At 38.8% G+C, this 16,674-nt stretch overlaps 1 protein-coding gene across 1 annotated transcript in view; it reads left to right on the top strand.

The window, feature by feature from the left end:
- Window positions 1-446: 446 nt before the first annotated feature.
- Window positions 447-16,674, top strand: part of MRPS9 (mitochondrial ribosomal protein S9) — a 64,960-nt gene continuing 48,732 nt past the window's right edge. The window contains exons 1-2 of the mRNA XM_046663551.1: window positions 447-613; window positions 12,120-12,299. Of these exons, the coding sequence (XP_046519507.1) occupies window positions 479-613; window positions 12,120-12,299 (315 nt within the window). The 5' untranslated portion in view covers window positions 447-478. The remainder of the gene's footprint in view (window positions 614-12,119; window positions 12,300-16,674) is intronic.

The raw sequence follows: 16,674 nt of genomic DNA, 5'->3' as shown, positions 1-16,674 counted from the left end.
AACCAAGGCTTGGACCGCGTTCTTGGGTGAGCGAGGAGAGGAGTGGCCGCGCTGGAGTGCGGTGAAGACGGAATGGAAAGGGAGGTGCGGGCGGGCTGCGAGCGTTCCGCAGGTCAGGGAGAACCAGCTCGAGGTGCAGCACTGGACACGGCAAGGGAGGAGTGGTTAAACAGCTATGTGAAAGTCCTATCAAAGAGACCTGCACAGCGACCGAATCCAAGCGGCGCAGAAGAGCAAAGACATCAAGCAGCGGGACCCACTACCGGGTCAATGCACGCCAGGGGCGGAGTCGGACACGCCCCCTGGCTCGCGCACCCAATCAGCGACGAGCCGCCTCGGGCCGCAGGAGCCGCCCCCTGCCTCAAACCTTCGGGCAAGTCCTTCTTCCCAACAGCCTCGGGCATCCGACGCCCATTGCGCCTGCGCAGGCCCCAGGCTCCGCCCCTTCTCCCTCCCGCCCGCGTCTCCCACTACCAATATGGCGGCTCCCTGTGTGTTCTGCGGGAAAGCTGTTTCCTACCGCCTCTTTCTTGGGGCTAGGGTTAGTCTTGCCCGAGAACAAGGCCTCTGGAAAGCCGCGGCTGCTGAGGTGCAGACAGGTACCGCATCCCAGGTAAGCCCGGGAGAAGTGGAAGTGCTGGTCTCTGTAGCGCGAGCATGTGGAGCCGGCGCCGCCACCTACCCTGGCGTCTCGCGTGCTCTCAGACGGGGACCCTAGGGTCTCAGGTATTTAGTAGAGGAGGAGTGGGTATTGCCTTGCAGCGGCTTCCGGAGTAGTTTTCGCAGGACGCAGTGCTGGGGGAGGACGGAACTACGGCGACCGCTCCCTTGACTTGTCTGCCAGGCTGGGGGAGGCCGGTGCCGAGGTGTGTCGAGGTGCGGTTCTCTGCGGGCCTCGCGGTCCACAGGGGAGGCGGGCCGGAGCGGTTGATTGGGAACTGCACTCGTGCGGTGGCCTGGAGGACTTAATGGACCAGGTCGCACAGTGGAGAGAATAAATAGTGACTTTTTAAAAGTGTTTTACATCTGTGCAGTTTCCATTTTCTTAATTTTCCCAATATTTTGTCTTTGGAGAGATGGAGACCAGAACTTGTTTCATTTAATCCTGAGGGCAGTGGGAAGCCAAGAGTCCAGTTTTACAGCTGGTTGCATGATGACGCGTCTCACTGACATGGGACCTCAGGAGGAGGAACAAGATTTGAGAGAGAAGAAGTTTAGTTTTGGATACAATTGCATTTGTTATACAGTTATGGTTGAGATGTCCAAGTAGAAGTTTCCAGTAGGCCCGTAGAGAGGCACGTCTGCAGTTCAAGAAGAGAACTGGTTTACAAGCCATCTGTTGCTTTGTAGATGGTGATAAATTAGATCCCCTAGGGAGGGTGTACTGACTGAGAAATAAGCAAAGGGACAGGGCCCTGAAGGACAGTCAAGAAAGAGGAGCCCCCAGGAGATTGAGAATGAGCTGCCAAAGAACTAGGGGGAAAACCAGACAGTGTAGTGTCATGGAAAACCGGAGAATATTTCCAGGAGGGAAAGTGATAAACAGTACCAAATATTATAAAGAAGTCAAATACTATGATCTAAAACTATATCGAAAAAAGGAATACTATCTTTTTTGCGTCTTACTTCTTTTATATTTTAACCCAAATCAACCATACCCTCCATTCATTTATCCGTCAAACGTTTGTTTTTATTGGAATATGCTGGAAGTTTTTATTTTTTCATGCATCTCTTTTGAGTATATCCTTCCTGTATGCACATAATTATCTATAAAAGGGACTGTGGCACACAGAGTGTTGTTATTGTTGACACTAAGTGTGTGTGTGTGTGTGTGTGTGTGTTGGGGGAATAGTTGCTAACTTTCTCTGCCTCCCTTGAACTCTCCAACCTATGTGTTTTTCTGTCTTTCTCTATGTTCTTTTAATCATATATAAGCATGCATGCATATGCATGCTTTCCAAAAAATAGATCCTGTTCTACTTTTTGCTTCTCTAACTTACGTACATAGTAGAAATCCCTGCAAGTCACCTGCTAGGTATCTAGCTGCTGCATGATATTCTATGGTATGAATGTATCAAAGTTAATTTAACAAAGGTCATTTGCTTTGTTTCCATTTTGTTCCCACTAATAAAGTGTTCAGTAAACATCTTGGTATAATTCTTAGGTACTTATGCTTCTATTTCTGTAGGAGAGAGTTCCAGTTTTGAGGTTATTGCTGCAAAAGATGTCTATATCATTTTAATAGGTGTGTGGCTTTTTTTGGGGGTGAGGAAGATTGGCCCTAAGCTAATGTCTCTTGCCAATCCTCTTTTTGCTTGAGGAAGATTGGCCCTAAACTAACATCTGTGCCAATCTTCCTCTATTTTGTATGTGGGATGCCTACCACAGCATGGTTTGATCAGCAATATGTAGGTCTGCACCTGGGATCCGAACCTGTGAATCCTGGGCTGCTGAAGTGGGGTGTGTGAACTTAACCACTAAGCCACCAGGCCGGCCCCACCTTTTAATAGCTATTTTTTTTGAGGAAGATTAGCCCTGAGCTAACATCTGCTGCCAAATCCTCCTCTTTTTGCTGAGGAAGACTGGCCCTTAGCTAACATCCATGCCCTCTTCTACTTTATATGTGGGACACCTGCCACAGCATGGCTTGCCAAGTGGTGCCATGTCCACACCCGGGATCCAAACTGGTGAACCCTGGGCCGCCGAGAAGCGGAACTTACGAACCCAACTGCTGCGCTACTGGGCCAGCCCCTTTAATAGATTTTTAATAGATATTTTTTAGTAGATATTTCCATATAGCTTCCCAAAAAGGCTGAGGCACTTTACTTTCCATCACTGATGTGTGAGCGTGCCCCTTTTCTACCTGCAGTAGGTATTATTTTTTCAATAAGATGACTGAAAGATGATTTCTCCTTGTTACTTTAATTTTCATCTCCCTGACCACTCTTGAAATAAAACTTTTTTTTTTCCATATGGTGAATGTTTACTGAACACTTTACTTGAACCAGGCACTGTGAAGTAAACAAATTATAGTCAAGCAAGGAATTACCAAACACTGTCAACCCCTAGCACTCTCAAGGGATGGTCCTGAGATGGCTGAATCCCCAGATTCCTGAATGCCACCACAGCATATATTTTACCACAACTGGAAGAGTTAACTGACCCCGCCAGACCCTTAGTGACTCCATCCATACAGCTAAAGACATTTATAAAGCGTTTTTTCTGGCACAGAGCTTGTATGTCTTAAATGTTAAATATTTCTTCACTTCCATCTCCAACATTAATAGTTATATTTCTCTTAGGGGCCATGTCTCATAAAAACCAGAATTTTTAATCACTTCATGAGTGGCTAAAGCACTATGCTTTTTTTTTTTTTAATTTGGATCATAACCCATTAGTTATGAAATCTCTTCAGAGGTTACAGGCAACTTAAAGAAGGGAGCGGGGGAATACAATAATAATAAGAGGCAAAGTACGTCTCTTACAGGGTAAGTATTTTTGCATTTTACTTATATGTATAAGTGTGCAGTATGTGGTGATATAAACGGTAGCTGTTACTGTTTGTCACAGTTAAAAAAGTTTGAGAATCACTGATGCAACAAGGAAAGAGAAACAAATTTTGTTAAGCTACAACACCTGGGTGCTCAGGTGGGACCCTGACTAGCAGAATTCCTCCTGCATACCAATGTTGTGGCATAACATACAATTGCAGATATATGAGTGTCCCAGATTTGGGTGGGGGAGGGAATCTTACTTATGAATGGCCAAACGTCTCAGATTATAAACCTGTGGATGTTAGAGATCTGCATAACAGTGTACTGTGAGGTTTACAGAGGTAAATACAGAAGAGCGCAGAACTGCAATGGCTAATTCAAACGAGTGGTAATGGATAGAGCCGTGGGCAGCTTCTCAGAGGAGATGGTTGTCAGGTCTTCAGTAGTAATTAGGAGTTAGAAGAAAAAGAGAGAGATTCTGTTCTAGGACAATGTAATAGGTACACAAGGGACAGAGGTACAGAGTCAGTGGGTTCTGGCAGCAACAAATAATTGATTGTAGCAATTATAATTGTCATAGTATTTGGCGAGAGAATAGTGAGATGGGATTGGACAATTTGGCAGTGTCCAGATTAAGAGTAGTGTGCTCTTTTGCTGTGCTAAGGTACTTGAATTTTTTAATCTGTTACAAAAGAAAGTAGTGGATTATTATAAGCAGTTGACAGTCATGATGTCCTATAAAGATTACCCGTGAATCCTCAAATTCTTTATCAATATAACTTAATGTAGGAATGCTAATTTAGTTTTCTGTAGTGTTTATGACTTTAATAATAAGGAAGAGCAGTAGACCAATTTCTATTTTGAAAAATATTACTACAAAATATCAATAATATGTCCTCTTAATGTTATTTTCTACTGAGCACTTTCTTGGTGCTTAAACTTTTCATTTTTAGTGAGCCAATATACCTTTGTTGAATTGGACTGTCTGCCGGAGAAGAAAGACTGATGACGTTTGGTGGCTTAGCCCTTGTATATTTTGGTTTTATTGTACAAACATTGCTGCCTCTGTTTTAAGTATCTGTTCTTTTCATCTCTCGTTTTATTGGCTCCTGAAGATTATAATATCCTAAACTTTATTGATAAATTGCTAAAAAAACTGTTTGAAAAACAAATTTGAAAATTGACCTGCATTTGTATCAGATGCTTTATACTGCTTTGTATATTAGTTATGTTTTCTCCCAGATAATTTTTGATAATTTTTTTAAAAAATCCCAGTTTATTAGTAATGGAAAAGAAAACCCCTTGGGTAGGGTAAATTGTTCTCTTTGAGATCTCATCCTGTCCTTTTAAGGATAGATTTATTGTGGTCCTCATTGCTTTAATTATGGAAAATACTGGGACATTAAAATTTGATTTTCCTTATGTAGCAGTTTACAAGTTTCTTATTTAAAGAAAGCTTGATAATAGCTGCTACCATTATTCTCATCTCTCTTTTCCTTATAAAACAAGATCAGCAAACTTTCTTGCTGTATGCTTCATTGTTTTTGGGATGATGAATGAATTTGTTATTTATTGCTGCATAACAAATCCCTCCAAAGTTTAGCAGTTTAAAACAACAGACATCTGTTACCTCACAGTTTCTGTGGTTCAGGATTCCAGGCACAGGGTCTTCTGGGTCTTCTGCTCAGGGTCTCCCATAAGGCCGCAGTCCGGGTGTTGGCTGTGGCTACAGTCGTCTCAAGGCTGGAGGGTGGAAATCTACCTCTCAGCTTGCTCAGTGTGGGTATCAGCAGAAGGCATTCTTGCAGGCTATTGGGCTGGCCCTTGGCCGGAGGCTGCCTTCCGTTCTGGCCACCTGGGTCTCTGTAGGGCAGCTCATCACATTTGGCTTCCATCTGGTTGGTCAAGAGGGGGTGAAAAGAGGGAAGACAGTCCTTTTGTAACCTATCTCAGAAGTGACATGCTATCACTATAGTAGTGTGCTGTTCATCAGAAGCACGTCACTGTCCAGCTCACACTCAAGGGGCGGGGATTGCACAACTGCGTGAGTACCAGGCTGCAGGATCACTGGGAGCCATCTTGGAAGCTGCCTACAACCCACATAAACTTCTTTTTTATTATCTATGCATCTCATGTATTTAGGTCTTTCTCCTATAGTTGATTTGTAAACCTCTTGAGAAAAATAACATAACCTTTGTGTCCCCACTATGGTGCTTAGCCATAGTGCCTCCAGACACTTCTTGATGCTCACTGATCATTTTGTGAATTAAACATGTGAAGAGTTCTTATGTATAGGGATGTGTGGGTGCATATGTGTGTGTATGCACATTTGTGTACATGTGAACACCTGCTATGTTACTTTGTGTCGAATAAGATTAGTAACTTAAATAAGAAAATTGCATCTTTACCATGTTTCATGTTTTCTTCTCTCAGTATAGCAATGTTCTCGTTTTAACACCACTCAATTCCACTTTACAATTATTTCTGTTAAAATTTAGTATTTAGCCTGGCTCATAGTAGTTGGGCCATTCAAATTTGTTAAATGAGCTCATAAAATAGTTTACTTTTTAGAATCTTATTATGAAAATAAAGCATATTCAAGCATATACAAAAATAGAATAATATAATGAACTCCATGTATATGTCAACCAGCTTCAACAATTATTAATATTTTGCCAACCTTGTTTCATTTGTCTCCTTCCTTTTTTTTTCTGGAGGCTTTTAATGTTAATCTTAGACTTTCTATTATTTTACTTATAGATACTTGAATATGCATCTCTGACAGGTAAAGATTTTTTTAGCTTCCATGCCAGTGTGAACATATCTAACAGAATGAACAGTAATTTCTTAATATTATCTATTATCCATTCCATGTTCACATTTCTCAACAACAACTTTTTTTGGTGAGGAAGATTGACCCTGAGCTAACAACTGTGCCAGTCTTCCTCTATTTTGTATGTGAGATGCTGCCACAACATGGCTTGATGAGCGATGTGTAGGTCCGTGCCTGGGATTTGAGCTGGTGAACCCTGGGCCGCTGAAGCAGGAACTTAAACCACTACACCACCAGGCCATCCCCCAGCAATAAGTTTTTAGAATTGGTTTGTTTAAATCAGGATTCAAACATGGTCCGTGTATTTTATTTGATTGATAAGTATGTTAAGTCTTTTAATTTATAACAGTTTGTGGAATGAAGGTAAATGATGAATTTTGCTTAAGTAGTGTAGTAGATTTCCGTGTTTGTTTAACCTAGCATCCATTTCCCCTTTATAATGGCACCCCAGTTTTCTCAGCAGCAATGAGTTCTTCCCCAGTGGATACAGTCCAGAGGAACTGTAGTCTGGGGCACCTGACCTGAGGTAGCCCACCAGGTATTTCTCTCCCTTGAGGTCTTGAGCAGGGAGACTAGGGCGGTTGCAGTACCCTTTTATCTTAATGGCCACATTCTGACTTCATTGAACTTGCTGTGGGTCATTGGAGTTGCTACTTTTTAGCTCCAAAGATGCCTTGGACCCTGCCTGCTTCTAGTATAGTCCCGTGGGCTGCTGTTAGCCTTCTAAGAAATGTCCCTTTTGCTTCAGTAAAGCAAAGTCAGTTTCTTTTGCTTGCATCCAGAGACCTCTAGTCGATAAAAGTATAAACTTATTCAGCAAGGTTACTGTAGTCACTCTCTTGGAGTCCTCATATTGTTTCTTGTTATCCATATTTTCTCTAATCTGACTTCAGTCTTTACCTTTTATTCCTCAAAGTTTTTTTTTTTTTTTTTTGCCTTTTCTATTCAAATTAGCAGCAGATTCTTCTTTGTTCCATTTTTATCCAGTTGAACAAAAAGGGAACTACTTAATACTCCTGTAATACCATTAAAGTAGTGCATAGCGGTGGCATTTGGCCAAATTGGGACATCACTGCTCTGTCAGTATGCATCTGCTTCTTTGGCAACCTGCTTGATTGAAATTATAGTTGTCTGACCCTTTATCTTTAAAAAGAAACAAATCTGTCAGGTTGTATCTATAGTATTCCGTGAAAACAAAGTCTGAGGAAGAGTCTCTGTCCTAGCTTTTCAGTTGGAAATAGAGCCTGTAGGACATTTTCTTGGGAGTTGTACTTAGTGCAAAGCTGATTCTCTCCTGAATTCTTAGTGTTCGGAGCTAAAGATCTGGTTCTCACTCAGCCTCATCTTCTTGAGGGATTGTAGTAATGAATAACGTACTCCTTTGAATGTAAATAGTTTTGTGTGAATTCATTGCTGGAATAATTCAGAACATTTAATAAGTATATCCAGTAGTCTGGCACTGACGCTGTGATGGCTTTGTAACTTTAATAAGTATGAATTTTCACAATGTCATATTCTTAAGCAGTGTGTACAAATGTCTTTGAAAAGATCTTAAAGATCTTAAAGTGATTTTATGAAAAATAGCAAATTAGGGACATGTGCTAATTAAAAAAAGAAGGCCCTTTCTAAATGAACAACAGTAAGCAATTTCACAAATGTTTGTTAAGCCTCATTTATGTTGAAACTAAGAAAGCTGCCACCTCATGTCACAAACTCTGGAGAATATAGACAGACTCAGAATAATTTTACATCAAGTAAAGAAATGAGTCTTTGAGCCAATAATCAACTGTTTTGCTTGAGATGATGCTAAAATGTCTTAGGAACAAAAGAAGGAATGGAACAATGTAGAAGAGAGATATGAAGAAAATACAAGAAATATTTACTCAACAAAATGGAAGAATTCTTTTACTATAACTACTTCATACTGTCAAGGACATTTAAAAAAAGATTGGGTGAGGGAGAATTCTGTGAAACGGGATAAGACAGGAAGATATGATTAAAAGAAGCTGTTAAGGAAAGAATTTTGAAGATAGACCAATGATATAAAAAGCTAAAAATTCAGAGTGGCTGCACAATTGACACTGCAAAAAAAGGGGTAAAAAAACATGGAGTAAAGGCTTAAAAGTCATACAGAAAGCAGAAGAAAAGGACAAGAAATAAGCCTGAAGAGAAGCTGGTATGTATGGAGAACATAATAACAGATAATTAGTGTGATTGAAGAAGAAGAACATAAGTAGGTGAGAATTCAGTGGATATTGGTTTTTTCTGAGGTTAGTAGGAGAAATGCATTTAAACATTTTATTCAGAGATGTATAGGTAATCGCTGGTAAAATAAAAGTAGGCAGTATATTGTCTAAATTGCCAGATCAAAAGACAAATGAAGAAAACTACAGACCGTATAGCAAAAGAAAGAAAACAGGAAGGAAGCATAAAGAAAAAGATAAATTAAGATGCAAAATAAGACAGAATATCTATTAAAACTTGTTTAAATGGGATATTATCAAGTATTTAAAAAAATTCAGATTGGGTCAAAAAAAATCCAAAACCTAAAGTGATTCAATTTCACAGAAAAATGTGGGCAATGATATTCCAGGGAAATGCAAATAGGAATTTGAAAGGGCTACAGTGGTACAATCCAACAGAATTAAATTCAAGATAAAGGTATCGCATGGGAGTGGAACACTTTATAATGCTGATATGTGCAATCTGCCCTAATGTAGAATTCTCCTGAGCTAAATGGTGCCTTGAGTATACCACTGAAACATACAAAGAAAATACATAGGAAATGAAAAGATAACTGACAAAGAAGATGTTACAGATACTGTATAGATGTAGATTTCTATTTCTTTGGTATTTTCCTGGCTTACATCCAGTATAAATGGATACTTAAAATTTTTTTCCTTTATTTTTTGTGTCTACACTTTACAGCCACTGCATCATTGCTCTTGAAGTATTCAGTCCATCACACCTTTCACCCCTTATTCTGCAGACCATCTCCTGTCCTATTTCACAAAGAAAACAATGGCAATGAGACATAAGTAACCTTACCTTTATGCCTACTCTCCCCCACAGACTATTTTGTTTCTTTGCATAGAAGAGATGTTTCTCATTCTAAACCTAATGGCTGCTCTTTCCCTTATTGTGATGGTATCAACATCATGTCCCACGCTGATTATTAACAGACTGTATCTCTAGCTTAGGTCTCTCTTGTGAGCCATCTGCCTCCTGGACAACTATCTCTCCTAAGGTGTCCATCAAGCATCTCAAATTCATCGTGCCCAAAATTGAACTCACTACTTTCCTCACTAATCTTGCTCTCCCTCTAGAATTTGTACTTCAGTGAAGGGAGCCATGTTCACTGGGAGACTCATTTCTTCTAAGGGCTGTGGTTGGTGATTGGTGGGAAGTGTACTGGATTCACCTGGATTATCAATAGATTGTTTAGCTATGGACAAAAACAGTTAGTCATATTATTCACAAAGCCAGCAGTGTCATCATCCTTTGGCAATGGAAGATTTGGGAGAATTACCTCAACTGGATGACTGCTATGTTTCTCTCCCAGATTCATACCTTTGCCATGATTCTTGGGGCAGGAAAAGTGTTTTCTCTTCACTTTGAATATAAGAAGCACCATTCTCCATTGTTCAAAGAAGACAGGGAATCATAAAAAATAAAAACAAAAGCCTGGAAAAAGTGAAAACATAAGATGGTAAAACTGCTGAGCTGGGAGGGTTGGTGCTGGTGGCCCTTGGCTGTGGGGAGAGGTGGCAGAGGTGTGAAGGCAGACTCTCCGTGTAAAGGGCAGGCTAACTGTATATGAGCAAGTTTGGGTCATGTTTTTACTCACTGATAAAACACTGTATCTTTATAAAGCATCATAAGAAAATATAATTGCTGGTTAATAATGTAAAGAGACACTCCTCTCAGTTCTCCTGAGGAAAAATGAACTATAAAGTTTCATGGAATTTTAAATTCCTCTTTCTTACTCATTGAAAAGTAGCAAGAAATTGTTTTATCACTATTTTAATTTGTGAGAGTTTAGGAATATAATTTTTACTATTAATTGAGTATTGCAATATTTGTCGTGTAATTTTCTTCCATTTTCTATTGTAGCTGTGGTGACAAATTACTATTAGAGTTATTTGAATCTCTTATTCTCAAAGAGATAGGGAATGGATGAAGGAAAGATGGTGCTGGTGGTGGTATGCGTAAGAGTTTTATGTTTATGAAAAAGGAAGTGAATGAGTTACTAAGAATTGTAGCTCTTGTCAACAAAAATAATCCACAACCAATCTATAAATGAAAATTTGGGAGTGTTTATTCTGAGCTGAAATCTGAGGACCATGGCCAGGGGCCTTTCTTCCCGAAGGAAGAAAGGGCACCAAAGAAGTGGGGTGCACAGAGTGGTTATATACCCCCAAACAGGGTGTTTCACATATGATTGAAATGTCCATTTTACAATAGTCGGGGAGACTGCTCTGTGGCACAGCGATTGATGGAAACAGCAGGTGGGTCTGCTGTCTCAATGAACACAGCAGGGTGGCAGTCTGTTATCTCGAGCTGGGTGGTCAAAGGTGAGTGCAGCAATCACTTCCTAGCCTAAGGAAAGATGCTTACCCCTAAGGAAATGCCAATGTGGGGGGAAGTTGCACCTTTATCTTAAGGCCATTTGTTATTGCCATAGTAAATGTTTTAAAGCAGATATACAATGTGTGCTCAACGGCCACAGTCAGGCCCTTTTGGAAAAAACAAAGTCAGGCCAAATTAGGTTTATACCAAATGGCTTCCTCATGTACTTCAATATATCCTATTGCTTGCCATTTTTATTTGTCACTCTTAAAGTCTGAATATTGCTTAAGAGTATTTAAAATTATCAAGGCTGGGATGAAAGTTGAGAACCACAAATTTAAGGTTATGAGAAAAGCCAGGACCAGAAAGATCTGTTCTAGTTATATGCGGCTAACTGAGTGCGGCTGAGTGATCATTTGAAAACATTTTTCTGATTCTTTAACACCCTGTATTGCAGGTAAAATATTAATGCCTTGGGGGGAAATTCCTAGAATAAATGGATCAACAGCAGCAGGTGTGACATCATTACTAATAGTTCAAAAGGATGTGAAAGCCCTTATTTCTACAGTTAGCATGTTGAACCAAATTAATAATAAGAAATCTTCTCAATGTTTAGTGAAGCAGTTTCTTCATTGTGTCCACTTGAAATAAGGACTGTAGAATAAAGTCTCAGACTAAGCTAAACCTGTTATTTCAAGGCTTTTAAAGATAGGCTGTATCTGTACCCTCAAGCAAGGTGAGTACCTCAAGTCTAGGGATACTGTTCCCAGGTACATGCCCCTTGGCTGCCATGTCTTCCACTTGCTAGTTTCTATCTGCATGTACATTGGCCTCTTTTTAAGGGAGTGACATTCTACCCTTTGTTGCATGTGTCAGATATCACAACTAGCTGCTGTTGACCAATCAGTATCAAATAAGAATGTTTGCAGTAGATAAGGAAGTAGGATCTCACTTACAAGTATTATCATCTTTAATCAGCTAAAATGCTAGTAGTTTAAACTACTTTGTAAAAGCAGGCTTTTAAAAGCAAGCTTTTGAGCAGGGGACAATTTCTAACAGCTTTCTTAATAGATCTTTTACCTTGTTTCCAGACTCCTGCCAACTGAGTAGCATAATGAAAAGACAACTGTTTGAATATCTTGTTTTATTTAGAGACAGTGGCCTATAAGATCAATGTTTAATTTAAAATCTTTTCTTTTCTTTCCACTTATGTTTTCTGCTAGATATTAAGGCTAAGACACACCACGGTTGTATCAACAAAGAAAAATATTGCAGCCTTGAGACGTGAAACTTACACGCTGGATTTTATTAAAAAGCAGATTGAAGAGTTCAACATAGGAAAGAGACATTTAGCCAACATGATGGGAGAAGATCCGGAAACTTTTACCCAAGAGGATATCGATGTAAGTACAGTTACTCTGTTGGAAGAGTAATTGCTGTAGAGTTTTAGATATTGAAAGCACATTTTTTCGGCCTGAGTCCCGTAGCTCTGGAGAAATTTTAATCAAATTGTCAGAATAAGGAGAAACGCCGCTGTACTTTGCAAGTTGGAACCGTGGTTTCAAAGAGAGATGCTACTCTGTATTTGAAGCATTATAAAGTATGGTGAGTTTTGGATTTTAACTAGAAATGGATACTTTCCCTGTTTCAAGGCATAGGAGCCGCTGTGAATGCTTACACAGGATTTGGAAACATCCTGTTGTGTAGTCTTAAACTCAGCTTTCTTAACAAACTGATAAAACAAATGGTAATGGGAACGTAGTCAAGTTTATAAGAAATACCATAGTTAAGCCTAAACCCAGTGTTTTTATCAACTTAACTATATGTTTGAACTTTCACAGTGAGGGCATACTCTAAGTGATTAGAGAATTAAGATTAGAACTCTACTCTGGTTCCAGTCTTGAATTATTATAGTCCTGATAAAAGTAGTAATAATCAATAATGCTTTTTTTACTAGACATCCTAGGATAGCTAGCAAAGGAACCTACATTTAACATCTTTGAAGCTTGTTCTAATTTTTAAAAAAGTAACATAGAACACCCCATGGTGCTTCATATTTATTTGAAGAATAACATCTTTGTATAGATTTAACATTTTATATGATTTTAAATATCTCATTTTAATCATTTTATGATTTTACACATTTTAGTTTAATTCCCATCTTTTTGTACACTTTCCTAATTATTTGTAAATGGTACTTCAATATTTAAGGCACTAGACCAACATTTTTGACTGAACTAGAGGGATTTCTTGTTGCCCTTCTAGGTCTGTGTGATTTAGAGTTATGGACTTCGTAGCTGCTGTCCTGTTTTTGAATCTTATGGTAATCTGGACAGTATTTAGGGATATTAAGAAAACTTTCCCTTTACAGCACTAATTTTGTCATGAGTAATGTAGGTACTGCTCCATTTTTGGAAGAGGAGACTGAGGCATAGAAATAATAAGCATCGTGTCTACAGGGAAGAACTCTCAGACTTTAAACTCCGAACTGGTGCTCTTTCTTTGTATGTGCCTCATTTTGTAGATAATGGACACCTGACAGTATCCAGACTGTATTACACAGTTTTTAGCTAGATAGCTGCATACTCAAAAAAGTGTGATTTTCAAGAAGAATTGAAGAAAAGGACAAAAAACAAAATAAGATCTTCTTCCCCAGGTATCCTTTAAAAAGATAAAAATAATGAGTATCTTGGCATAATAGTCGTACTATAGATTTTTGTTTTCCAAATAGAAATAAAATCTCTGTTCCCCTAAATCTTCTCTCCTGAGACAACTTCTTTGCTATTTTCTTTGTTTTTAGTAGCTGCTTTGTTGAGATGTGAGTCACTGTCCATCTAAAGAGTCCAGTTCTCCGGTTTTTTGTCTATTCAGAGTTGTGCAGCCGTCAGTCTAATTGTAGAGCATTCTCATCACCCTGTAACGGGCACTTTATCTCCTTTAGCACTCACTCTTCACTTCCCCATCCCCCCAGCTCTAGGCAGCTACTTTCTACTTTCTGTCTCTATAGATTTGCCTATTGTGGACATTTCATATAAACAGACTCATACGATATGTGGTCTTTTGTGACTGGCTTCTTTCACTTGGCATGTTGTTTTCAAGATTCATCCGTATTGTATCATGTGTCAGTAGTTTATTCCTTTCTATTGCCAATGATTTTCCATTGTGTGGATATACAGGCTTACCTCAGAGATATTGCAGGTTCAGTTCCACACCACGGCAGTAAAGCAAATATTGCAATAAAGCAAGTCACATGAATTTTTTGGTTGCTCAGTCATATAAAAGTTATGTTTACACTATATTGTAGTCTGTTGCGTGCAATAGCATTATGTCTAAAAAAATGTACATATCTTAATTAAAAGTATTTTAATTAAGTATTTTTGGCATACTTGATTGCCAAAAAATGCTAACCATCATCTGAGCCCTTGGCAAGTTGTAGTCTTTTTGCTGGTGGAAGGTCTTAAAAAGAATGCAATATCTGCGACGCACAATAAAACGAGGTACCACATTGTACCACATTTCTTTTTAATCCATTCATCATTTGATGGGCATTTGGATTGCATCCATTTTTGGCTACTATGAATAATGCTGCTATGAACATGCTTGTAAAAGTTTTTGTGTGGTCATATTTTTCACTTCTTTTGGCTCTATACCTAAGAAACCATTGCTAATTCAAGGTCATAAAGATTTAGACTTCAGTTTTCGTCTGAGAGTTTTATAGCTTTAGCTCTTATGTTTAGGTCTTTGATCCAGTTTGAGGCAATTTTGGTATGTGATGTGAGAGGGGGTCCAGTTTCGTTCTTTTACGTGTGGATATCCGGTTGTCCCAGCAACATTTGTTGAAAAAACTATTGTTTCTCTATTGAATTGTTTTGTCACCCTTATCAAAAATCAATTGACCTTACTGAAAATCAAATACAAGGGTTTATTTCTGGCCTCTCAATTATATTTCATTGATCTATATGCTGGTATGACACTGTCTTGATTACTACAGCTTTGTAGTAAATTTTGAAATTGGAAAATGCTGGTGCTCCTGCTTTGTTCTTATTTTTCAAGATCATTTTGGCTATTCTGTGCCCCTTGAATTTCCATGTGAATTTTAGGATGAGCTTTTCAGCTTCTGCAAAGAGCCAGCTACGATTTGGTTAGGGATTGTGTTAAACCTCCAGATCAATTCTGGGAGTATTGCCATCTTAATAGTAGGTCTTCTAATCTGTGAACATGGATGTCTTTCAGTTTGTTTAGATCTTCTTTAATTTCTTTCAGTGATGTTTATAGTTTTCAGAGTTTGGCATTTCTTTTAAGTTTAATTCTGAGCATTAATTTCTTTTTTTTATTCTCTTGTAAATAGAATTGTTTTCTTAATTTTGTTTTTGTATTCTTCATTGCCAATGATAGAAATACAGTTAATTTTTGTATATTGATCTTGAATTCTACAACCTCGCTGAACTCATTTACTAATTCTTAGAGTTTTTAGTGAATTCTTTAGGATTTTCTATATACAAAATGTTGTCACCTGCAAATAGAAATAGTTTTACTAGCTTCTTTCTAGTCTGAATGCCTATTTCTTTTTCTTGCCTCATTGCCCAGGTAGAACCTCCAACAGTGTTGAGTAGATACAGTGAGAGTGGATCCTCGTTTTGTTCCCAATACTAGGGGAAGGAGTCCAGTCTTTTACGACTGAGTTTAATGTTAGCCCTGGGTCTTTTGTAGATGCTCTTCATCAGTAATAGGAAGTCCCTTTCCATACCTAGTTTGTTGAAAGTTTTTGTCATTAGGAGGTGTTGGGTCTGATCAAATGCTTTTTTTCCTTTTATTGAGATGATCATATCTTTTATTAGTATGGTATGTCACATTAATTGGGTTTTTTTTCTCATTTTCTTTATCTTTATTAAATTAAAATAGAACTTCCATGTTATTGTTAGGACTAAAGAGAGAAACATAAGCAAAAAAAAGCTTATGACATAAATCACATAGTCAAGGGACCAGCCTGGTGGCATAGTAGTTAAGTTCACATGCTCTGCTTTGGCGGCCCAGGGTTTGCAGGTTTGGATTCTGGGCATGGACGTACATATCACTCATCAAGCCATGCTGTGGTGGCATCCCACATACGAAAAGTAGAAGAAGATTGGCACAGATGTTAGCTCAGGGCCAATCCTCCTCACAAAAAAAAAAGAAAGAAAAAAATCAAATAGTCAATTATAAAAGACAATCTCATTTTACCTATAGGTTTGTTCTGGGAATGATGGAAGCAAACACAGATTTTTGTTGGTTTTTTAACATTGTTCAATGAACTATTACTTATTAATAGCAAAATCTTTAATATGACTTTGAGCTAACATAAAGTGTTAGATGTCAGTTAAGACTCACAAGAATCAGAGATTTTTATCCTGTATCAAACTTACCTAATACTTTAAAGGATACAGGTTTTTAATTTATTTATTATTTTTTGTTTTTGTTTTGAGGAAGATTAGCCCTGAGTTAACTGCTGCCAACCCTCCTCTTTTCGCTGAGAAAGACTGTCCCTGAGCTAACGTCTGTGCCCATCTTCCTCTACTTTGTATGTGTGACGCCTGCCATAGCATGTCGTGCCAAGCGGTGCCATGTCTGCACCTGGGATCCGAACCGGCAAACCCTGGGCCGTGGAAGCGGAACTTGCGCACTTAACCACTGCACCACTGGGCTGGCCCCTATTATTATTTTTTACATTAATTGATTTGGATATTAAACCAACCTTGCATTCCTGGAATAAATCCTACTTTGACAATGTGGGTAATCTTT

The sequence above is a fragment of the Equus quagga genome, chromosome 5, assembly GCF_021613505.1.
Source record: "Equus quagga isolate Etosha38 chromosome 5, UCLA_HA_Equagga_1.0, whole genome shotgun sequence".
NCBI lineage: Eukaryota > Metazoa > Chordata > Mammalia > Perissodactyla > Equidae > Equus > Equus quagga.
Note: the sequence above shows the minus strand (reverse complement) of the source record. Positions and strands in the feature narration are given on the sequence as shown.